Raw genomic sequence first — 24,226 nt, forward strand, 5'->3', positions numbered from 1 at the left:
AATTTTTTTTTCCATTTTTTATCTTTCTTTAATAATAGCTTCTATGATTAGGTAGATGTCAATATTGTCTTTTCCTATTTTTATTCTAATTGAAGAACAAATGAAATAATTTTATAAATTAATTAGGTTAAATAACTAATAGCTTAATAAAATACAAAAAAATCAATAGCTCAATCAAACTAAAAGATGTAACTATTAACAATTTCATAGTTAAGGAAGTGAAAATGTTCATCTTCTAAATTAAAATAATTAATAATCTATTTAATTATTAATTCTTACATAAATACAGTGAATGAGCTTGTGGTAATTTTCAAATATGAATGGCTATAAAACTTCTTTTTCTACATCACATTGCACACAATTTCGAAAGAAATATGTCAGTTTTATTGCATGTTTTTTTGCTTTATGTCAAACAACCTACTTTTACATGCAACGAAGCTGACATATTTTCAGTATTGGATTGTTCATTTTATTTTCATTATTTTTTCTTTTTCTGGTTTTTTATGCTTTTCTAGATGTGTTTATTTTTAAAATATATCTCTTGAAAATATTTTACCTTTCATCTATGTTTCAAGTTGATACATAAGGGGCAACACCTCTTTGCATGTAAAAGTAGGTTGTCTCCCTCTATCTTTAACTTTTCCCTTTCTTTTCATTTGCCAGTGATTATGTTGATTACAGAAGAAATAAGAAACCTCCAAACTTTCTTCTTCTTTACTTTCTTTTTTTTTCTTTTTTCTTTTATGAGTTTCTTTTTGGATTTTTATTGATGGTTTTATTTGTAGAAGGTGGTGAGATGATGAAGATGAAGATAGAAAGAATGAGAAGATATACATAGGAATTTTTTAAGTGGTTCGACAAATATACTTACGTCCACTGTGCTTTTGGGAGCAAGATTGTCTTTCAGTATGAGTGTTTTTCAAAAATGAATGATACAAGGTATTTACAAAATGATACTCTAATTTAGTGAAGAGTTTTCACAATACATAAACATGCACTTTAGAACATCTCCATTAGTGGTTGAGTTTTCGATCGATCTACACCTAGGGGCTAGGCTAGACTCATCAAATAGAGAAGTCATTGGGTTTGATCCAAAAAATTCATAAACATCACTAAAAATGAAAGCACATCCGAAGTTCAATACAAACAACAATAGGAATTAGAAAAATGTATCATTAATTGATAGTATGTGATTTATGAAGTTAATGTTTTTTTATCAAAAAATATATCGTCAATTGACATCTTTAAGAATATGATATAAGAGAAAAACTTTGGGTTTGCTATCTTCTTTTAATTTGTATTTTTTATTCATTCATCAACTCTCTTCTCTAAGAGTTTTTGTAATTTAGTATAGTAAACCAATCTAGTATTGTTGATTTATTTTTCTAAAGGTTGCAAAGTAGAATTGTCTGACAGTCATTATAGCATTTCATTTTAAGAACTATTTATGAGTTTAATCTTAAACAACAATCGAAAAAAAAAATTAATCAATTGAAATTGAAGATAATTAATAAAAAAAAAGTTTGCAAGAAAGAAAAAAAATCAAGCTATTCAATAAAATAAAAATGAAACACAATATCACGTGACATGTGTTGAACTAGTTCAATATAAATGTATAGTATCGCTTGGTTCTTCGAAACAAATCATTGTTAAGTGGAGATGAAAGTGCAAGGAGACATGAAAAATGAGAAGACAAAAATAAAAGATAAATAGTGAATCTAGAAAATTACAAGAAGGAGAGGGAAATGCAATAATATTTATTTCTTCCATATTAGATATCTATACAAATACTTTCTTTCATTTATTTGTAAACATTATCTTATTTTCTATTTGTTTGAAACTCTTTCGTCTTTTTGTTATTTTTTTTCTTATATAGATGAGTATAATAAAAAATTTATTCCATATTCTTTTTTTTATTATATCTTTCTTTTATTTTTTCAGATAAATGAGAAAGTAAAATGACATCACACTTTATTTTTCATCATGTCATTTATCTTAAATTAGTATATTTATTTATTGTGTTTTTACTCTAAAATTTCTAACATTTTTTAGAGTGTTTTTTATTTATTTTAAAATTAGTACTATTTTAGATAATAAAAATTTAATACTTAGACATGAGCACGCAATTAACCTAAAAAAAGTTAGAAATTGAAATATGTTTAAACTAAATTCAAATCAATGATTTTGGTTACACATTTTAAAAAATATGACGTTTGGAAAGGGAATTTAATTATATATGTCTCAATTGCTTCTTTCCACAAAAATTAATCCTTTCACTGTCGACATTCTTGAATAGATGTTGGTTCATAATTCTCGTTTTTAAATTTAACATCAAGAGCAACATTATATGCAAAATTGTTGTCAACAACTACATTAATTCAGTTCCATCTTGTCATGACATAGTTTATCGAGATCTCATCATTATTCTTAGTTGTTTTATCTTCTTCGACATTTTTGTCAAAAGTTATTTTTTGGATTTCTTCTGGAACATCCACATCTTTAATCGAGTTATTGGCTCGATTCTTTTTTCGATGATTTTTATCTTTGAAACCAACTTGTCTACCATTCTTTTAGTGTGTTCTATATTAATTAATGACAACATGTTGTGTAGGATATCAATTTTTCTCATCATTATGGATCGTGGATGACTTGTTTGGTTGTGTCAAATTGCAAATATGTATGGATTCATGAACTTCAAGTTCATTGTTGCATATGTTTCAATTACTCTTATATGAGTATAATATAATCCAGAAGATAAAACATGCAACTTTTCTAATATAAGTTTTTCATTTGAGACAGTAGATATAATATAAATATATTCTATCTCATTCTTTCTATCAGTATCAATATGATAACCATTGCAACATATATTTTTAAAACTCAATAAGTTTCTCTTTGATTGATAAAAAAGAACAAAATATTTTTCCTTGTTAGTAATGTGTGCATAATTGCACTATCTTCATTACTTATTCTTAAGTTATTCAATATAAAAAAGTTATCTATGCTTTTTTATTAAACAAAATAATTACAATCATAAGAAAACTTAGAATATATATAAAAACGAGAGAACAAAAAGCTTTAATTATTAATTCATAAATAAAACACTTTTGATCAAATATGTTATTTTCTTCATGAGTTTCAAAATTTTACTGCATCCAATTTTGTCATACTGGATGGGTCAAGTATATTATAAGTTTGATATGCAAAATCTACTTCCACATTTTCTTATTTTTCTTGTGAAGCTTTTCTTTTTATGATCATCATTTCACGTGGCTCTTTTGAGTTTTGAATGATTATAATGATCAACCACGAAAAATAATTACTTCTTATAACAATCGTCAAATTCACAACATTCACTCCATGAAATGTGATTGTTCTAGTTGGTCAAGGTTGATTATTTTCATACACCACTATTTAAAATTTACAACATTCAATTCATAAAAATGTTGTTTCTTTAGTTGACTAATGTTTATTATTTTTCAACCAATAACTCGTTATTTCATTCAACCACAATAAGAAATTAAGAAAATGTTTCTTCAAAATATTTCTCTTGATATTACTACTGTAGAAGCTATCCAAAATATAAGATAATTGTTTTCTGATGATAATATTATTCATGACATTTTAATGTATCAAACTTTTATTATTAGAAATAAATAATAGAAATTTAATATATATCAAACATGCAAAATAATATTTATTTGATTAATTATAACGAGTACGAAAAAATTGACATATCGTTAGAACGACGGGAGGAGACAACCTACCTTTGGATTTATAATAGTTAAATGATATTTGAATAATGTTTTATATAAGATGTGTTTATGTTGAGAGATATCTTTAATAACAAGTAGAAAAAAAGGTATTTGGAAATTATTATTATTAGGATTAAAGAAGCACCAAAAGTAAAAAACTATTTGAAAACATTTACAAAATATTGCTATCTAAAATAATTTCTTTTATTTTACTTATATTTCCTATTTTATAATATTAGAAAAGGTTCCAAAAGATAGAAAACCCTAAACCCTACCTTCGCCCCCTCTACGCCATTGATTTTCTTCCTTCTTCAGTTCTTTCATCTTTCTACTTCTCCATCTCCAGTTATTGTCTCAGCCACCGCTACTCACCGGCGCGCCCCCAATTGCCACTTTTTTTTTTTATTCTATCCTTATTTCTCCCTCTGCTGCACTTTCAGTTTTTTCACAATGAAGCAGAAATTCAAATCCAAGAACTCTGGCAAGCAGAAGAGACTATCCGAAAATGAAGAAATTAAGCTCTTAAATTCATGGATTGAATCACAGAAACCGGACTCAGGCTCCAATCCTATGTCGCTTCCTCCGCCGCTACCGAATGCTCCCATTGGCCGTATCGACGACGATACATACTCTCGTTACGCCGGAGCGACGAGGTTTGATCAGCTGCCGATTTCGAGCAAGACCAAAGATGGGTTGCGCAAAGCTGAGTTCATTGACATGACTGACATACAGAAGGCTTCACTGCCTCACGCGCTTTGTGGTCGAGATATTCTTGGTGCAGCTAAAACTGGTTCGGGAAAGACGCTAGCTTTTCTTATACCTGTAAGTTGAATAGGGATCGTGTAATTAACTAAAACTAAAGTCGTTCTAGATTGGATTTGAGGGTCGTTATTTAGAATAAGTTTGGGATAATTGAGAAGCGTTTGTAATTGGCTTTTGTCAAAAATTTATTTGCATTGTGTATCTTACCTCTTGCGTGCATAATTGCTTAAATTGATCAAAGGAATCCTATTTCAGGTTCTTGAAAAATTGTATAGAGAGAGATGGGGTCCCGAGTTTGGAGTAGGGAGTATAATAATATCTCCCACAAGAGAATTAGGAGCTCAGCTGTTTGATGTATTGAAAGCTGTAGGAAAATTTCATAATTTCAGTGCTGGCCTATTAATTGGTGGTCGTAAAGATGTTAACACTGAGAAGGAGCACGTGAATGAGTTGAACATTCTTGTCTGCACTCCTGGTCGACTTCTTCAGCATATGGACGAGACTCCAAATTTTGATTGTTCACAGCTTCAGGTCATCATATTTAATTTCTAAATATATTCCATACCTCTTCTTTACAAATAAATGGTTAAAATGTCATGTAATTTTTTATACATCACAGTTAGCTCTTTGAACGCCATTCTTATCACCCTTCGCATCTCAGTTACCTAGTTGCATTCCCAGATACAACTGTAGATTTGATGCTTTGTTTGTTTGTTCTGACCTTTGTTTTAAACATTGGCCGCTGCCCAGTGTTCCTCCATTTTTTTTATTAGGCTCCTTTCTCTATCTTACACCGAATTAGGGAATGGAATTGAAAATAAGATTACATCGTATAGATTTCCAAGCTTATTTTTTGTTTTTGTTTTTGTTTTTTTCTAAAAAATTATTGTGTTGGTTCATCGCTACTTGCTTAATGTAATAATGTGCTTCCTTTTCCTCTCAGTGACGTTTTAGTTGTATGCATAATTCTCTACTGATTGGATGGTTCCTGGCCAGTGACAGGTTTTAGTCCTTGATGAAGCAGATCGTATTCTTGATGTTGGATTTAAGAAGACTTTAAATGCTATCATCTCACAGCTACCTAAGCACAGACAAACCTTTCTGTTCTCAGCAACTCAAACGAAGTCTGTTCAGGATCTTGCCAGACTCAGTTTGAAAGATCCTGAGTACCTTAGTGTCCATGAAGAATCTACGACTGCCACACCCAATAGTCTACAGCAAACTGCGATGGTTGTCCCTCTTGAGCAGAAGCTGGACATGTTATGGAGCTTTATAAAGGCGCATCTTAATTCTAAGATTCTCGTGTTTCTCTCTAGTTGTAAGCAGGTAAGGATTGGTCATGCTTTTTTACAAGTTGAACTTTTGATTGTAGGAGATCTCATATTAAACATATCACTCTAAAAGATAAGTTCTCACATGTTTACGTCTAATGGGTCTGGTCTTTTTGTCTACTGTGACATTTTAAAGTTTACATACTATCATTAAATAATGGGCCTGCATACTCATACGTATCCATGTATACATAGATAACTATTTAATAAATATAAACCCCAGTTTAATTAGTTTATAGCTCATGCAGTGGTTGATAGTCTTCTATTTTTGGCTGTTATAGCCTATTTTTTGGATTTTGCTATCATCTTAAATCATTCTATAGTTCATAGTATTAATGATAGCTTTGTTCCTTATCATTTCAAATTCCTGAAATCCTCTGTGGCTCTGCCTTGGGATCTGAGACCAAATATGACTCATTTAAATGCTTCGATGTTTGACCATTGGGAAGATGATAGAAGATTCGGCTGATTTGTTGAATATATTAAGTAATACTGGACTTGGCCACTTGGATGATCGTAGCATATGAGGTTTTTTGGAGTGTAGTGGAGAACTCTGAACTCTGTTTCTCCACGTTTTGTAACCTATGTGCTTTATTGTGCCTCAAGCTTTAATAAACCTTGCCTTTGGTATGGGGCTTTCGCTCCCCTTTTTGTAATTTCATACATCAATACTATGGTTTCTTATCTGTCTGTGTGTGTATAAGAAGACAATAAAACTGGTTAGTAGCATAAATTTTAATTCGTATTATGCACATCCATGGAAAAGATTATTATTCTCCAAGAAGTAATCTGATAACAAAAGTACCAAGCCCCACAAATACAAATTCAAAGAAAGATAAAAGTGATAAGACTTATTTTAGTTCTCACAATCTTTCTTTTGGTTTGTTCCTTTATATTTATAATTTTGAGGATTAGTCTTCTTTCCTTTCCTTATTGGAAAGTTCTATATCCTTTTAAGAAAATACATGCACGCATATTGGTACCAAGCAAGAACTTATGAATATTGTTTTAGAAACTACTGTCATCTCTTATAAAAATTATAATTTTTTTATTGTTTATTATGAAAAAATAAAATACTGTCACATCTCTTATAAAAAACAACAATAATGTCACTCTCAATGTTACTGTCCGTTGCTTCAATCATTGACATTTCTCTGCATCTTTCAACAGGTAAAATTTGTTTTTGAAACTTTCAAAAAGTTGCGCCCTGGAATCCCATTGAAGTGCCTCCATGGAAGGATGAAGCAGGACAAAAGGATGGGTATTTATTCCGAGTTCTGTGAGAAGCGCTCAGTTCTCTTCTCAACAGATGTAGCCTCTAGAGGTCTTGATTTTAACAAGGCTGTTGACTGGGTTGTCCAGGTAAACCACGTAAAAGAAATGATCGTGCTTAACTTCCGATGGTGCTTGATTTCAATCTTATTCTTGTTTATGAAGGTTGATTGCCCCGAGGATGTGGCTTCTTACATACATAGAGTTGGTCGCACTGCTCGGTACCATTCAGGTGGGAAATCGGTTTTATTTATTATGCCCTCGGAAATGAAAATGCTTGAACAATTGGAATCAGCCAAAGTACCTATTCAGCTTATCAAGGTAAATGTTTTTTTCTTTTTTTTTCTTTTTTTTCTTTCTTTCTTTTTCATCTCCTTTTCCTGTTCTGTTGGTTCTTTTATTTATTATATCTTATGAAGAGTTGTGTATACAGTCTATATACTAGAATTGTTTCAAATATATCAAGGGAGGTTTATTTAACTTTTACCCTTTATTGTCCAATTTTTCTTATAGTTCTTTTTATAATTTTTTAATCATTGGAAATGTGACCTTTTAAATTTGGATAAGTAATATTGTAAGGGACATTTCTGCCATATATATGTATTTATTAACATTCAATACAATGACAGCTGAGATAATTATATTATCATTTTTTGGGGTGTTTATAAAAGAATACCAACGATATTAGATACGTGTCGACACGGATACTTCGCCATATAAGAAGTGTAGGTGCTTCTTAGAATATCATTGTTTAACTAGTACTGACTGTGTTATCTAATATTTACTTCATTTGGTAGGCAAACACAAAAAGACTTCAACCAGTTTCTGGTTTGCTGTCAGCCTTGTTAGTCAAGTATCCTAATTTTCAGCAACTCGCTCAAAGGGCCTTTATCACTTATCTTCGGTCAATTCATATTCAGAAGGATAAGGAAATATTTGATGTTATGAAACTGTCAATTGACGAATTTTCAGCTTCATTGGGGTTGCCAATGACCCCAAAAATTCGTTTCATTGATCAGAAAAGGAGGTCGCAGAAGATGTCTGCTAATCCTACCACTTTTCTTGCATTGGATTCTTCGGGTGATGAGAATGTTTCCAATACAATGGATGGAGAATTGGAGGTTGGTGACTTTAAAGAAAGCGACCAAGGACTTTTTCCACCTATTGATAACCCTTCTAGCGAAGTTGAAGATGCTGTGTGAGTTCTTTCACTTTTTTGTTTTAGTTTTCAGTTATTTTTTCTTCAGTAGATGATCATGATCTGGCAATTTGCATTGGAAAATGTTAATAAAATTACAACTATTTTCTTTAGTTTTCTTGCTACCTGAAAATTTAGAAATTTTGCTCAGGGCACCTACGCGGATATTGAAGAAAAAGAAGTTAAAGATCAATGTCCACAGGCCAGTAGGGACGAGAGTCAGTTTTGATGATGATGGCAACCCACTTGCCCCTCTTGCTAAGCTTGCTGACATCAAAACTAGCAATGATGCATTTGTAGTCGATAAAGGTATGCCTTCTTATTTGTGATTGTAGCTACTTTTTTTTTTGTAGGAATTGTGATTACTACTATTTATTTATTTATCTTTTGGGACTCCTTTGCTTTTTGATAGGCGCTGCTTTCTTTGATATGGTTTCTTCTTTCTTGTCTATTCAATCTTCCCACGTAAAGCTGTACAGGAAAATAAGAAGGGCAAATAAATGCGTTGGTGTTGACTTAGGACCTGTTTGGATTGTCTTTACTTCTTTTGCACTTGTAAACTCTAATTTTGAGATTTAGAAAGCCAATCCAAACACACTTTTATTTTGTTAGACTACATAACAAATGTAGAAAATGTAAAATAGTGCAAAGTGATGCCTGAACTACTAGTGGTATCTTGTAGTGAATCTGCTCTACTGTGTGCAAAAGCATGAAAACAAGCAAATAAGTATTTTTATTTACTATTTGGTTTATGTGTACAGATGAAAAAAATGAGTTCTACAAAAAGAGGAGGGAAGAGTTAAAACAAGCTGACAAGGAAGACAAACTTCTCAATCGGAATCGTCTTAAAGAGAAGCGAAAGGAGAAGATGAATAAGATGAAGAAGAGGGCGGCCAAAGAAACACAGGATGACGAGGATGACATTTCTGAGTCTGAAGAAGAAAGACCACAGAAAAGGTCCAAGAAATTTGTTGACAGTGATAGTGATATTGACAATAAAGTAGAAAACAAGTTCAATACAGAGTCCATTTCAGTGGCAGAACAAGAGGAGTTGGCTCTCAAATTATTGAGTTCTTTGCAATCATAATTTTCAAAAGGTGCTTGTATTTAAAATTTTCATAGCAATCTCCACTGTTTTATTACCCACTATACTAGTTGAGTTTTGATCACCCTGGAGGATTTTATTTATGTTCTTCTGTAGCAATCTCCACTGTGTTCAGGTCCAAAGCCTTTTTGTAATAGGGTCCCTTCTGTATAATTTAATCAAAAAATTTTGAGCCACTTGTAATTCTGAATTTTAAATTTTTTACTCACCAAGCATTTCTGCAAAACAATGTTGTACTTTTGAATGAGGTTGGATTATGTTCTAATAATGTCTCTCTTGTCACTATGTTTGTTTCTGAAGTTTAAAATCTGTAGTTTTACATAAGATTTGGGAATGTAGAAGTAGATATTTGAGAAGATTCTCAGGTAACTATGACAGAAGGGAGAGGAGAATCCAGAAGAAATGGAAAAAAAGAGAAGAAGAGATTAGAGAGAGATAAACATGGCCACCTCGCCCCTCTAATTACCAATCTGTCATCTTACCAATATAATAAATTCACCAAATTAACTGTCATCTCAACACAACTTTTGGTCGATTAAAACTTTCTGTTTTAAAATCTTATGAGATGTCTGGGGGTTAACATTGTAATAAAGAGAGAAATAAAGAATAGGGCTGTAACGATAAATAGAGATTTGAAATAGATAATAATACTATTACTGAAGTTTCAAACATGGAGTGGGTTAGGTTATATAATTGTAACTTATACTATTGCGTAAATTGGAAAAATGATGTAGTGTTTCTTTTAAAAAAAATATATGAGGAAAAATGGGTTCTTTTGAAACAAATTAGGTAAATAGGGTTTTTTTCTTTTCTGTTGGTAGTAAAGAGATTTATTTTTTGTCGTCGTTTTTAGACACATTCTCTCTATTCTTTTTTTTTGTTTTTCTTTAATTTTTCCTTTTACCTATTTCCTAAAATGAGATCTATACCAAACATATCTTAATTTTTAGTTTCTCGAAATTGAAATAAATTTGGTTGAAAAATACAGATAATATTTTTAAAAAAAAAGTGTTAAAAGGAAAAAGAAAAAAAAAGGGAGAATGAGTAAAATTTCTATGGAAAAAAGTAAAAAAAAAAATAAATAAATAAAGGAAAAAACCATTTTTAAAAGGAAGTGTTGGTAAAGTACCACGAAACAGTTATTTAGAAGACTACAAGAGAAAATTTTGTTTAAAAAGGTCATTTTCATTTAAACTTTTGACGATCTATTTTAAAATTAAATACTTGAAAAGCTAAAACAAACCCATTTAAGGATAAAAGGAAAGAGGATTCCATAGAAATTATGTAAAAAATATATAGTGAATGATAAGTTTTTCACAATATTTTCATTATCCAAAACAACAATGCCATGCAGCATTCAAACAACGTTAGGCAATGCACATTGATGTTTATGATAATCAATCATCTTAACGCTATGTTTAAGAGCGTCTCCACAGAAATAACGTGAAAAAGAAGAAGAAAAAAACCATGAAATTGAAGTATGGTTTTTTCTTATAAATAATGCTTTTTTATTTTACAATATAAGATTTAGAAAGAATAATATTTTCAAAACCCAGATATAATTCTGCTACACTTGGTTTTGATCCACCTGATCCCTTTCTTTATTGATCTCTTTACCTTCCCTTCAACTCCATACAATTTGTACTTAGCAACGCGTTGTCGTCTCCTCATTTCTGGTTTCTTCCACCATGGCTTCTTCATACAACTTTTCGACGGTTCCGATGTCTTCGTCACATATTGTTTCACAAACGAAGGGTCGACCACAGTTCGCCTCTGTGACTGGTTTAGGTACACCTTGTTTACACTCAATTTTCTCACGTCTATGACTTCCAGGCTCCGACCACCCTTGTTTGGGTGGTGGTGGAGCCCTTCCATCGTAGTTTCTATGTTTAGTTTTTAAAGTTGAGAGTGAATGGGATTGAGAGGAAGAGAGGAGAAAGGGGTGGAAAACAAGTTTTGGGTTTTTGATTTTTGATTTTTAGTTTGGTTTTTAAGGTTTATATGAGAGAAAAAAAAGTTGGTTGGAATGAGAAGAGAAGCGTGATTATGGGGATTTTCATCCATACATACACTTTTCCTTGAGGTTTTTTCAATACTAAGGTAGTTGGATTTGCTAATTATGAAAGGTTGTCTAAATTTTATTCATGGGAAAGAGAGTAATCTTGTTTTCTTTTTGTTAAATCTTTTGATCGCAAACTCATATGTCACATAATGTCGTGATCATATGTTAGAATTTTTAGATCAAAAGACGTTGTCGTTTCACTCTCTACCTTAGCAGATTTGAAGATTGAGTCCATTTTAATTGAAAATTGCTTGTCTATACATATTAGAGTTATAATCTTCTTTGTGTTCTACATAATTAATGTTCAATATTGGTTGCACAACAATTTCCTTTTATTATTAAATTTGATTGGAGTAGATTACAAAAAGTTGAGTATATTATTTTGTGCCAAAATAACCAAACAAGTTGGGAATGGCTCTTTCGAAGCAGTAAGCCAGGCCGTGAAGAGTGTCCACAGTACTGTGTTGGGTGAGGAAAAACCCAAGCGCAAACAGGACGATATCGGCAATTCATTTTTCTCGATGCAAGCTTCGCCGAATAATATGAAACATCGTGGAAAGGCCACTTCCAACGTCCAGTCAATGTGTCGGCAATAAAGTATTGCCAATGTCGACGTCTATGTCGGCAATAGAAAACACATGAGGCGATGTGGGAGGACATTTGCCCGACGCGACGTCGGGATCGGCAACCATTCCCAACGCACCAAGAGGGTTGGGAAAAAGTTATTATAATATATATTTTTTAAAATTATTATTATTATTATTTTGGGTTCTAATTCGATATAAATTCAATCAAATTCTAAAAAACGACTAATGTAAAGTTAATAAGAAATTATTAAAATACCAAATCAAATTTATATTAAAATTAATTCGAATATTAAAAAAATACACTAGGTTCAGCAATTACATGGAAAATAAAAACTAAAATCTAATTTTTCTAAGAGCGACTTATTTTTAATTGTTTTTTAGTGCAACAATTGTGGAGATATGAAATCGAACAACATACGTGTAAGATAGAAGGTTATGATAATTATTGTTGAATTAAATTCAAGGATAGAAACTAAAATTATATTTAATCTAATATTTCCAAGTAACCGTCCAAAAAGAAAAAGGAAGAAGTTTGTAGCAAAATCTCAGCCTCTGCGTCTCTATCTTCAATCTTGACTCTTCACCCAACCAAACAATTGGTTTTACAAATTTGTGGTACCAAAAACTCACAACTTTAATTATGCTTCGAAGGCAGAAACAGTTCCACGTAGTCACATAAATTTTCCAAAATGAAACAAAAGTTTTCCTTCAGAGAATCCCTTTAGTATAAACCTCAATATTAACATAATCCTACTCAGCTTCTGTTCCCACCACACCATTGTCTTTTCTTCCTTCTTCTTCCTCTCTTTCCTCTCCACAGATTCTTGGCCTCTATTTCAACTCACTCTCTTCAATATTTTGCCACCCATCATTCCTCTATTGGTTTCTTCTTCTTCTTCCTTTCCAATGTCCATCTTAGCTCAAAACAAGTTCCTTCTGAGCTCTCGGTCCCATGTTAATCCATGCAGCACTCCGATTCCACGCAGAGTTGTCTACTGCATAGCTAATACCACCGTCAATGGTGTTGCTACCAGTCCGAAGCATGCTGATGGTCAACTAGTCATTGAGCGTGAGGTTATATCTCCTACTCCACTTACATTTGTCAATTCCTCCACCTATTATTCTGTTCTTAATGACCCGAGTTTACGATCAACTTGGAGTCATCGTGCGTGGGTGGCTGGTGGGTGCACCACAGTGCTAATCTCTTTGGCAAAATCAATAGTGGGTGCAGCCAGTTCACATATCTGGCTTGAGCCTGCTTTAGCAGCATTGGTAGGCTACATTTTAGCTGACCTTGGATCCGGAGTATATCATTGGGGCATCGATAACTATGGTGATGCATCAACCCCAATCTTCGGTACTCAAATAGAAGCATTCCAAGGCCATCACAAGTGGCCCTGGACAATCACGAAGCGACAGTTCGCCAACAATTTGTACGCTTTGGCACGAGCTGTGACTTTTGCTGTACTTCCTGTAAGCCTTGCAATTGATGATCCCATTCTACATGGTTTTGTTGGTATGTGCTCAGGTTGCATAATGTTTAGCCAACAGTTTCATGCATGGGCTCACAGTAAAAAGAGTGAACTACCTCCACTCGTGGTGGCAATGCAAAATGCTGGCCTGCTCGTGTCACGAACACAGCATTCAACACATCATCGTCCACCCTATAACAACAACTATTGCATAGTAAGTGGAATATGGAATAAGCTTTTGGATGAAACAAAGCTTTTTGAGGCATTGGAGATGATCTTGTACTTCAAACTTGGGCTGAGACCAAGATCTTGGACTGAGCCTAATTCTGAATGGACTGAAGAGACCGAGATTCTTGAACAAACTACAGCCCATTAACAACATTCTTCTTTCATTCATATTGTGCTTTTCCTTGCAAGAATAGAAGGAAACAGAATTTATTTGAAATATTTTCATACGTAAACTATATATGATGTTATTTTTTTCTTCGAAGACGTGTCTTTTCCTTTATGCATTGTCCAGCAAGGTTCAACTAACATAATAAATAAAACAAAGGGGAATGAAAAACAATAGCATTGAACAAAAGGCATAGGATACATTTGCTTCGTGATTCTACCGTAGGATAAACTATAAAGTACTTTGTTTTCTAAAGAAATTATCAAGTTAGGCATCAGTTGTGAGAGAAGATGAAATAGGAGAAACACAAGGAAACCAATAGCGACGTCTACCATCACGGTGGCCATCATCAATCATCGCAAGACCTTCCTGTAAAAGTACAAATTTTTTTTACATACGCAGTGTCTAACTAGGGAAGATGGGAGAAAGAAAATAAATGTGAGCTAAAACTTACATCTAGGAGAGTATCGAGGGCATCAACTGCACGACCAGATGTCCAAGAAAGTCGTCTCTCTACCTCATCAACAGTTGCATAGCCTTGAGCCTGAGAGAACAATATGTGCTATGACCATTAATCTCTTTGTGACCAAAACACTAGAAGCAAATAGATTACAGAAAGGGCTGAATGAAAAAGTAACCTGCGCGAGCTCAAGAATTTCATTGTGATCCTTGTTTAACTCGGTTGGAACGGACCGAACAAGTTTTTTCTTGCCAACAGTAATTACCTCAAAACCACTTCCCAGTATCTGGAGTAAATTCTCTGCATGTTAGTGTAAGATATACTCTAGAATGCCATTCTTAAATCAAGAAAATTTTGAGTAAAATATTTATATTCAGAAATAACAAAAAGTAATGAAATTGCTTCAGGGAAAAGCACAGATATATTTGTAATTTTGTATGACGATTCTGTTACAATACTTCACATCAACAGACCATAAAGGTGAGAGGAGTTTAGTTGGAATCCACCTTCCCTACAGAAAAAAGAAAAACTTTTCCTGCCGGTACAATTTTCTTCCAACAGTTATCTCAATTAAGGAAAAAGTTCATTTTTCTTTTTCTTGGAGCAAAGCTTTATCCCAAAAAAAAAAAAAGAAAGAAGTATTGATGTCAATATTGATTTCAACACATCGAATTTATTCATCTGTAGATGAATACTTCAAGAAAAAGTATGGATAATCACAGAACTTGTAAAAATTATTTGAAGCTTAATGCAATTTATATGTAATTTGAAAAACAAATGTAGTACGTTTAAATGACTAATGGGTACAACTACATGTAAATTGAACTATGAAAAGTAATTTGAGACAGGTACCATGATAGTATATAGAAAGAAATAGACAATATAAATAAAAATTGAGTTGCATGTAAATGACTTATAATGTTTTATCTTAAAATTAAGATCTTTTAAACAGTAATTATGGACATTCCTAGATATAGTGCAAAATGTTCATGAAAACCTAGCATGACAACGCATTTTGCTGGATATTGTAATATTCTAATGACTATTGTGGAATCGTGGATAATAAAGATTTTACATTGGGCACAAACCCGGGCATTTCAGGGGTAGGTACACATTTGCCATCAAGCCAAAAGACATATATTTTTCTTTTTAGATGATAAAAGTTTGTTTTTTTTTATTCATCTCTATTCCACGAGTCTAAGTCAATTTGCATGTACCTCAACTAATCTTATACGTCAACCTGTCTAATTGTTACCGCCATGACGTTGATCAGCAAGTGCACTGCAAGCTAACAAAAGGGTTAGCATGACATGCACACGCGTGTCTAAGCGCATGTATGTCGAGTGCCCTTCTAGCCATGGGCATGCCTCGACAATCTCGTGTGCTGCACCTAAAATGACTCAGGAAGACATTCAAATCAAGGGCTGTGGTATCAGAGTCAAGGTTAGGCATCTTGTGAATGGGCTCTGCTACCTTGAAGTGGTGACAGAATCCAGGTGTAGTTCGACTATGACTCAGGTACACAGTAGAAGCACCTTTGTTGTTGCCATCACCTAAGTAGTGACCTATACCTAAAAATCTAGAGCTCAATTTCACCCAAAAGGAGGTCACATAAGAATTCGAGATAAGTGCAACTTGAAAGGCATGCTTAAGAGATTGTAGAAATTACAGAACTTGTAGGGTGACAGGTAGGGGTCATACAGCACACACCTCGACTGAGAGGTAACAACCGAACACGAGTGGCACACTTACACAAACAGTGGAACACCAAGGAATGTGCAACGGGTCACAAAGACAACAAACCCATATGAGCAATAGCTACTTGGCTAACAAAGAGCCAATCGACTATGGTAAGCCTCAAGGGGCTGGTGTACTCCAGGCAGCCCCCAAAGAGTTGGTGCAGAGAAGCGTCATCCAATGAGAGTCAATAGGATGTGACGGGACCCAATGAGAACGTCGGCCAACTCAAGCAGGGAAGGACAGCAAGTCCAAATCATGTCCGAAGCCTATGAGCAACCAAACAATTATTTGATCTCAACAATGGTGCCCTTCATGAGCAAAGAAGGAACCATGCTTCCTCTAGTGGAAGTAACAAACTTGCCAGATCTAACTCTCCCAAAAGTGGGGAAGGAGAGAGATTAGAAGGAGGGGATCGTAAACGCTTTCACCCAAGAGGCGGATACCAAAGGTGCAACCCGAACCTTCAACAACGAAACTATAGAGGGGGACCCCCATCCTATGCAAGGGTCTATATAGAGCTTACAAATACCCAAATCGAGTTGCTCTTAAAGCATTCCAAGCAACGTTAACAACCAATGTTAAAGTTGATGGTGAGAATGCTAAGACGAATATAACAAAAGAAGTGGGCAACGAAACCCCCCGCATGGGGGGCCTTGAAGTTTTTGTCTGCCTCGAAGAAAAACACAGAGGGAATAAAGAACAAGTGGAGCGAGGTCTCATGTACGTATATGCCTGGGTGAATAAAAAACAGAAAAAAAGCACGATGACCAATTCTAGTGCCACTCACAATTTCATTGTAGAGACAGAGATCCAACGTCTCAATCTGAATTAGGACAAACATCGAGGAAAAATGAAAGCAGTCAACTCAACCGCCTTACCCATTTTAGGAATTGCCAAACGAGTGACATTAGAATTGGGATTATTGAGTGGACAGACAAAATTGTTGTGAAAATGGACGATTTTGATGTAGAGGATGATCTCGGCTTTTCAGTTGAAGAGAGGGCTAGCACGAAAAGAACCCATGTTCATGGCTATCCCTGTGGTTGATCGGGAAAGTCCAAAGGAACTAATTTCGAAGGCGGTCCAACATCTGTTAGACGAATACCAAGGCGTAATGCCAAAGATTTTGTCGAAGACCCTATCTCCACGAAGGAGAATAAATCATGAGATAGAACTTCTACCCAAGGCAAGACCCGATAAAGAATGTGTATAGCATGCGCTGCCAGAGTTGGTAGAGCTTCGATAACAGCTGGATGAGTTATTGATTGTTGGATTCATTAGATCTCCAAAGGCTCCCTACAGAACCCCAATGTTGTTTCAGAAGAAAGACAGAAGTCTTCGTTTATGTATTGATTATCGAGCACCGAATAAACTCACAGTTCGAAATAAATACCCAATACCTATTATCACAGACTTCTTTGACTGCCTCCATGGTGTCAAGTACTTCTTGAAGTTGGATCTTCAGTCAGGGTATTTCCAAGTGCAAATTCCTGAAAGAGATGAACTAAAGACTATGTGTGTTACACAATATGGAGCCTTTAAATTCCTTGTAATGTCTTTCGGCCTCACGAACGCTCCAGCAACTTTTCATACCTTGATGAATCAGGTTTTACATGAATATCTTGACAAATTTGTCATAGAGTATCTGAACGACATTGTTGTTTACAGCGTGATGATTGAAGAACATCAGCATCACTTTCAGTTAGTATTTGAGAAATTGAGGTTGAATCAGTTGTATGTAAAGAGGGAACATGTGATTTTGCTTAGAAACGCATCAACTTCCTAGCTCACGTGATTGAGTGAGGCCGAATTGACATGGAAGAGAGTAAGATTACTACAATAGATGATTGGAGGGTGTCGTCTCCCGTAACAAATTTGCGTTCCTTCCTTGAATTAGCCGATTACTACAGGCAGTTCGAAAAAGAATAGGGCCCTTAATGGAGTTATTAAAGAAAGACCACAAGTGGTAATGGACCTCCGAGAAAGAAATGCTTGCAGTTGTACACTGTATGAGAGCCTAGAGACAATGTTTGTTAGAAGCCCCGTTGGTAGTCAAGATGGGCAATAGCTCTATATGTCACTTCTTCAGTCAACCTAAATCGACATCTAAACAAGCTCGTTCATAGGAATGCGTGGTCGAACTTGATTTTCAGTTCGAATACAGGCCAAGAAAATCAAACCAAGCGTCTAACACCCTTTGTAAAAAGAGCAAACATACGGCCATGTGCATGTTCGCCCACTTGAAAGCTAGCAACCTGAGCGAGACTGTTCCAATGACTATCAAGGCTTGCCTAGCCAAGGACACTACAACCCAAGCTATAATGTAGTTGATTAAAGAAGGGAAGGCTCATCAATTCTGGATGGAAGATGACCTATTGTTCACCAAAGGCAATCGTCTGTATATCCCCCGTTCAAATGACTTACAACGACTGCTAATGAAAGAATGTGACACACCGTGGGCTGGACACAATGGTTGGCAACGAACATATGCACTACTAAAAAGGGTTACTACTGGCTGGGCCTTTAGGACAACGTGATGCAGTTTACTAAGACTTGTCTTGTATGTCAGCATGACAGTCAAATGAGCGAAATTAGCGGGTCTGTTGGAACCCCTACCTGTGCCCTCACGGCTGTGGGAGAACATGTTTCTCGACTTGATCACACGTCTGCCTAAACTTGGAGAATTTGACACAATACTGGTGATTGTCGACAAATTATCTAAATACGCACCATTCATTCCAACGCCTAATATGTGTTCAGCTGAAATAACAGCTCAACTTTTTTTCAAACACATTGTGAAATTGTGGGAAGTCCCGGTGAACATAATCAATGATCTCGACGATTGATTCACCAGAATGTTCTGGATCAAATTATTCAAGATGTTGGGGTTTACTCTCAATATCTCATTAAGTTATCACCCACAGACTGATGGATAAATAAAACGCTTCAACAACATGCTTGAAGAATACCTACGTCCCTTTATTGACGCACGACAGAAGAATCGGGTTCAAATGTTGCTCAAGCTTCAATTGTCAGAAAAGCTCATCTACAGGAAAGGCGCCATGACAGTAGTTATCAAAGATACTTTGGCTCACGAAGTTAAGAAGCTGTAACTATGTCGTTCAGTTCCTAGAGAGTCAGCTAAAGGAAGTCTTTGAAAAGGCGATGAAATCAATGCGATACTTGGCTGCTTAGACAGGATGCCCGTCAAAGAGTTGATGACGAGGGTTGAGAACCTAAAAGCAAACCCTATCAGGTTAGGTAGCTTCGAGCTAGGGAATAGCTTAACAGGCTCAATGGCCCCCATTGAAGAGCATGTCACAACAGTGGACAACTCACAGAAAACGAAAATGGTGAACGAATTTTCAAAAGACAATAAAGTAATTGTCGATGTCGTCAAGACAAAGATTGCAGATGTCAACACAAGAGTAAATCTCACCATGAGAGCGGTGGGAAACCAGACCCTAGTTGAAGGCGCAGTACAATTCAATCGAGTGAAAGTGCCCAAACCCAAGCCCTTCTGTGGGGCTCTTGATGCAAAAGCTCTGGAAAACTCTCTTTGATTTGGAGCAATATTTCAAAGCTACAAATACAGTAGCCGAAGAGTAAGAAATATTGGCAGAGAGAGTGTTGTATTACAAGACCAAGACACGACCTAGAGGAACTCTTGGTGAAGTGAAAAGACCTACCTGACGAAGAAATCAGTTAGGAGTGCGCTGAATACATCCATTGTGTCATCGTCTATTTGGATTTAGTTTTGCTGACTTGTTCTACAAAACTGCAATTGTGACACGATTTTGTAAACATCTCGAAGTGATCGTGCGTCACTTGTTCTAACTAGAGCACCTGCTCGTCCATCTCGACCAACCGGTCAAGTGGGACTTGCCCAATTGTTTCACAATTTGACATGATTATAGCTTATAACTTCACAAGCCGACTTGGCTCTGATACCAACTGTCACAGTCACTTTTGAAAGCGTCACAAGGCGATCGTGCGACACATGTACCCCGCTCGAGAACGAGTCAGCATATCCAAATCCAAATAGTTGGTGGCACAATGAATGTTTCGCAACATTCACCCTCGTTCTTGAGAAAAGGTTTTAGAAAACAAGTTTAGAGGAAAAGGTTTTCTAACTCATGGGTATTACGGTATGATGATACGTCTTACCTCCACATATAGTACATTCTGAACAAAAAGGGAACTGGCAAATGTTAATGTGCGAGATTACATACTTAATAACAATATTCAAAAAAATAAAAAGGGAGTGCAAGTTGTCATGCGACCACGGGCAACATGCCCTGGACAAGCATGATTCTGACACTAGGCGCTTGCCTAGTGTTGCATGCGCCCTTCGCGCACACTAAATCGTGGTGCATGTCTTTTGAGAATGCCTATTCAGCCAATTGGCCTGGTTTCGGCAATATGCATGGAGATTAGCGCGACCCTATTGGTGCCACCTGCCTACCCCGTGCCTTGCACCCTCCGATGCGAGTATGTATCCTGTCCAACCTTCCCCAAGGTCGAGCCAATTGCCACTTGTCTCGCCCACTCATCTACCATTAGGTGGAGTCGTGGCATGTCTTGTCTTGGTCTTCTCCAAGTTCGTTGACCCAGTCTCTATCTTCTCCTCCTATGGCGCCTTGGCATCAACTAACCTCTCATGGTGCTCGTGTTTAGTTTTGGGGTTCTAACACTAATTCTGTTGAGTGTCAAAGAAACTAGAAGGATATTAAATCTTAGGAAGGTAGTTACTATAGATTGAATTCATTTCCTCTAAGTCATCTGTTATATCATGACCTTTATTGACCACTAGGTCAAACCACGGTAGTTTTGAATAATGAAGATTATAATTTTTAGAAGAGTGCAGGCGATCTGTTATTATATGCATGACTAGAGATTAGAAATGAGTTTATGAATATAACAATGATACTTTCATCAATTTACCCCATAGACTACAATAGTCACAGATAGCTTACGCTCCTCACTAGGATTAATTTCATAAGATAGTCAAATAATCTTATGACATCAAACATAAAGAAATTTGCACGATATTTGATATCTTGAGTGGCATGGCAACAAACTACTGTTTCAACTTATGACTTCAAGCACATTTTGGTTGTATTTCATTCTTTCCACCTCTAGGATCACTCAGGGTGGTTGATATATTACGGTTAATGGAAATCAAATTCAAAGACTGTTCAAGTAATATCCAAATTACCTAATACTGAAACCAGAACCCTATATATGTTCCCTGTTTAAATTTCTAATTTCAAACCCATAGCAAATATAAGATGTCACACATTGATAGTAGATCTATTTGTTATCGCAATACCTTCAGTTTACTTATAGCTCGCAGGCAGTCATCCTCAGAAACAGCTTCACGATCACTTTTTCGTCTCTGCCGAAGCAAAGTACACAGTTCTTGTAAGCTAATCAAACCCCCATTGTGGGGCCTTGTAGACAAGCAAATGTCAACAATTTGCACTCCTGTCTAGCAAAATAGTTCAATTACATTCAGCAAACACATCCAGCAAAAAGATAAGAGATATATGAGAACGATGACTTATGCTCCAACCATAATGACAATTTATTCTTGTCAACAGTTCAGTTCTAAATTTTACAAGAGAAACTTAAAATCCATTACTGGGTTGAAATATCACTCAGCTCAGATCATAGTTCCTAGAGTGAGTTAAATTCACGTTCCAAGTTGTAGGTCAAACTAAGAATAAAGAAACTAAAATATACAAGAAGAATAATCTACTATGATATTTCCCTCGGTTAAACAAACTCAACAAGAAATCCAAATGAAAATTCCTAGGCCCAGACAAAGAGGACATGCATTACATGTCAACATAGACATGCAAATAAGGATTTCATATGCCCACAAACTCAGGCAAGATTTTCCTTTAAGAAAAAAGAATATCTTCTGCAGTTCAAGAAGAAATATGGTGCGAAATGCTAAGAATATAAGATAAATATAACTTATGAAAACATGCCTAACAAGGATGCAAGGACACATTAACCTCTCTCTTGACATGATAAACCACATAATTTTCTTTTACTTTAATCTGATAAGATAAGATCCATACCTACCAATCTCGTAATAGAAATCACCAATGCCTAATAGCTCTGCCCAAAACCCCTTGTTTGAGGCCAAGGGATCTACTCCAACTTTAGCACACATTTCATGGAACTGTGATCTGAAAGCCGGGTTCTTACTGATATCTTTCTGCACAAGTCAAATTAGTGGCATGAAGTTCAATAAGAAATCCAGCAAGCAATCACTTGGGAGAGGAATAATCTAAAAGCAAGAACAACCCATCATTACTAAGTCCAAAGGAAATTTTTAATCAAGTAGAAACAGTCTAAAATATGTAAGTATTTTTAATTTTTATATGGGAAAATATCTAATTAAACAAAGTAGATCACAGTTCAGATAGTCAATCAGATAACTTCATTCATCTCATATATTTGATGTCAAAATACACAAGAGATGTTGTAATGCGAATAACAACCTTGTGTTTGCGAGCAAAATCCTCTAACTGAGATCGAAAGGTGGAGAGTTGCTCCTTCATCATATCAGCTCGGAGCTTCGCTACATTTTCACCCAGCTGGCGGTATTGGTCCTGCAAAAATTACCGTCATCGCTTTAATCAATAGAAAATAAAATCACAAAGAATGAGAATAACTTCAAATTTTAAAGGATATGAACAATAAAACCAATAGAAATTCGAATAATAATGCAACTGAAATGATAAAAATTCATAGAATTTAAATGAAAAGAAATAGATAAAGCAGAAAAGAACCCTCGCCGCCGCGGCTGTCTGTAAGCCTCCAATGCCAGGTCTCCGCCTCATTTTCACTCAGATTTCGGTTTCTTGCTCCGATCGGATGCGTTGATATTATTGAACTCAAGCGGATATTTCACCGATGTTGAGAACCAACAATTATCGATTTTATTTTATGGGACGAGTAAAATCCATTTTATATGAATAAAGTTAAAAGCTTAAAATATTTGTGCATCTTCTGCATACTAAAATAAATTAAAATTTTTTAAAATTTTAATAATATATCAGTCTCTATTATTTATAAAACTTAACAATTTTATTATATTTTGTAAATATTTTGTAAAACATTTTACTTTCGACAGTTTAAACATTTAAGTATTATTTTATACAAAAAAATGTTTACAATATTTATAAATATGATATATCACTCTCTATATTTGATACATAGACACTAATAAATACTAAAATAGTAGTGTGTCACTTTCACTTCTAATATTCATTTTACTACCATAGCTCTAAAACATTTGGCCATTTCTAAGTTTTTTTTTTTGTTTTTTATCTACAACGATGTTTTGTAATATTTATAAATATTTTGATTTGTTTTGTTATATTTGAAAACACACATTTCAAAAGTAAAAGTTGTTTCTTTGATTGTATAAACATGATTAGAAAGTAGGTAACCATTTTCTTTTAAAGGACCGTCGTTGAGAAAATTAGAAGAAAATAGACTTGAACCTTAAAATCAAAACTCAAAACTAATAGTTATCAAATTGATATTTAAGATTATTTTTTAGTCCAAAGGAAAGCTATAAGTTAATGTGAATTAAACTAAGTTCAATTCGTTTTTTTTAATAATGTTTTGGATTAAAATATTGTAGTCCCTATGTAGTGGATTTTACTCCATTTTACTCTTATTTTCAACTTTCTAATTCTAGACTAAACTTTTCTTAAACAACAAATTTTAGTTTGGGTTTTTTTCTTAAAAATAGAAAAGAAAATAAAAATATTTCACCCTAAAAAAACAAATTTTATTAGAATGGATCTTTGTATGAGGTTTAAATATTTTATCAATTTTTCTATTTTTGATCCATTTTTTTGTAGTTTTTCATCTACAAATTAAATTGGTTAATAATGATGATAATAATAAAACTTCTTTAAAAAAATATTTGTTGGGCACTCTCTTTAACATTTTCTTTAAAATTGGTTTACCTCTCTCATTTGTTTTCTTTTAAGACTGTTTCCTTCTTCTAACTTCCTTTCTCTCTAATTACTTTCTCCTCTTCATATTACATTTTTCCAC

At 34.5% G+C, this 24,226-nt stretch overlaps 3 protein-coding genes across 3 annotated transcripts; 2 read left to right on the forward strand and 1 right to left on the reverse strand.

The window, feature by feature from the left end:
- The first annotated feature begins 4,005 nt into the window (after positions 1-4,005).
- Positions 4,006-9,691, forward strand: LOC101213480 (DEAD-box ATP-dependent RNA helicase 32). The gene is made up of 8 exons (XM_004152876.3): positions 4,006-4,577; positions 4,773-5,048; positions 5,520-5,843; positions 7,019-7,210; positions 7,286-7,441; positions 7,918-8,318; positions 8,470-8,627; positions 9,080-9,691. Exons 1-8 carry the CDS (start codon positions 4,206-4,208, stop codon positions 9,403-9,405), a joined length of 2,205 nt encoding a protein of 734 aa, XP_004152924.1. The 5' UTR covers positions 4,006-4,205; the 3' UTR covers positions 9,406-9,691.
- Positions 9,692-12,482: 2,791 nt separating this feature from the next.
- On the forward strand, positions 12,483-14,030 carry LOC101217074 (fatty acid desaturase 4, chloroplastic). The gene has a single exon (XM_004152890.3). It carries the CDS (start codon positions 12,979-12,981, stop codon positions 13,918-13,920), a length of 942 nt encoding a protein of 313 aa, XP_004152938.1. The 5' UTR covers positions 12,483-12,978; the 3' UTR covers positions 13,921-14,030.
- Positions 13,979-23,121, reverse strand: LOC101213237 (vacuolar protein sorting-associated protein 22 homolog 1). Its single transcript, XM_004152875.3, has 7 exons — positions 22,945-23,121; positions 22,654-22,764; positions 22,232-22,367; positions 21,471-21,625; positions 14,577-14,684; positions 14,393-14,482; positions 13,979-14,307 (listed from the first exon to the last, which is right to left on the reverse strand). The coding sequence occupies exons 1-7, from the start codon at positions 22,993-22,995 to the stop codon at positions 14,206-14,208; spliced, it is 753 nt and encodes a 250-aa protein (XP_004152923.1). The 5' UTR covers positions 22,996-23,121; the 3' UTR covers positions 13,979-14,205.
- Positions 23,122-24,226: the final 1,105 nt, after the last annotated feature.

The sequence above is a fragment of the Cucumis sativus genome, chromosome 3, assembly GCF_000004075.3.
Source record: "Cucumis sativus cultivar 9930 chromosome 3, Cucumber_9930_V3, whole genome shotgun sequence".
In the NCBI taxonomy this organism is placed as follows: domain Eukaryota; kingdom Viridiplantae; phylum Streptophyta; class Magnoliopsida; order Cucurbitales; family Cucurbitaceae; genus Cucumis; species Cucumis sativus.

Excerpts from the sequence above, each read along its gene's own strand:
- LOC101213480 (XM_004152876.3), top strand. The coding sequence starts at position 4,206 with ATGAAGCAGAAATTCAAATCCAAGAACTCTGGCAAGCAGAAGAGACTA. Across the intron at positions 4,578-4,772 it reads CGCTAGCTTTTCTTATACCT|GTTCTTGAAAAATTGTATAG; the intron begins GTAAGTTGAATA and ends ATCCTATTTCAG. Across the intron at positions 8,628-9,079 it reads TGCATTTGTAGTCGATAAAG|ATGAAAAAAATGAGTTCTAC; the intron begins GTATGCCTTCTT and ends TTATGTGTACAG.
- LOC101217074 (XM_004152890.3), top strand. The coding sequence starts at position 12,979 with ATGTCCATCTTAGCTCAAAACAAGTTCCTTCTGAGCTCTCGGTCCCAT.
- LOC101213237 (XM_004152875.3), bottom strand. The coding sequence starts at position 22,995 with ATGAGGCGGAGACCTGGCATTGGAGGCTTACAGACAGCCGCGGCGGCG. Across the intron at positions 22,765-22,944 it reads AGACAGCCGCGGCGGCGAGG|GACCAATACCGCCAGCTGGG; the intron begins GTTCTTTTCTGC and ends TAATTTTTGCAG. Across the intron at positions 21,626-22,231 it reads TGATTTCTATTACGAGATTG|GAGTGCAAATTGTTGACATT; the intron begins GTAGGTATGGAT and ends TTTGCTAGACAG.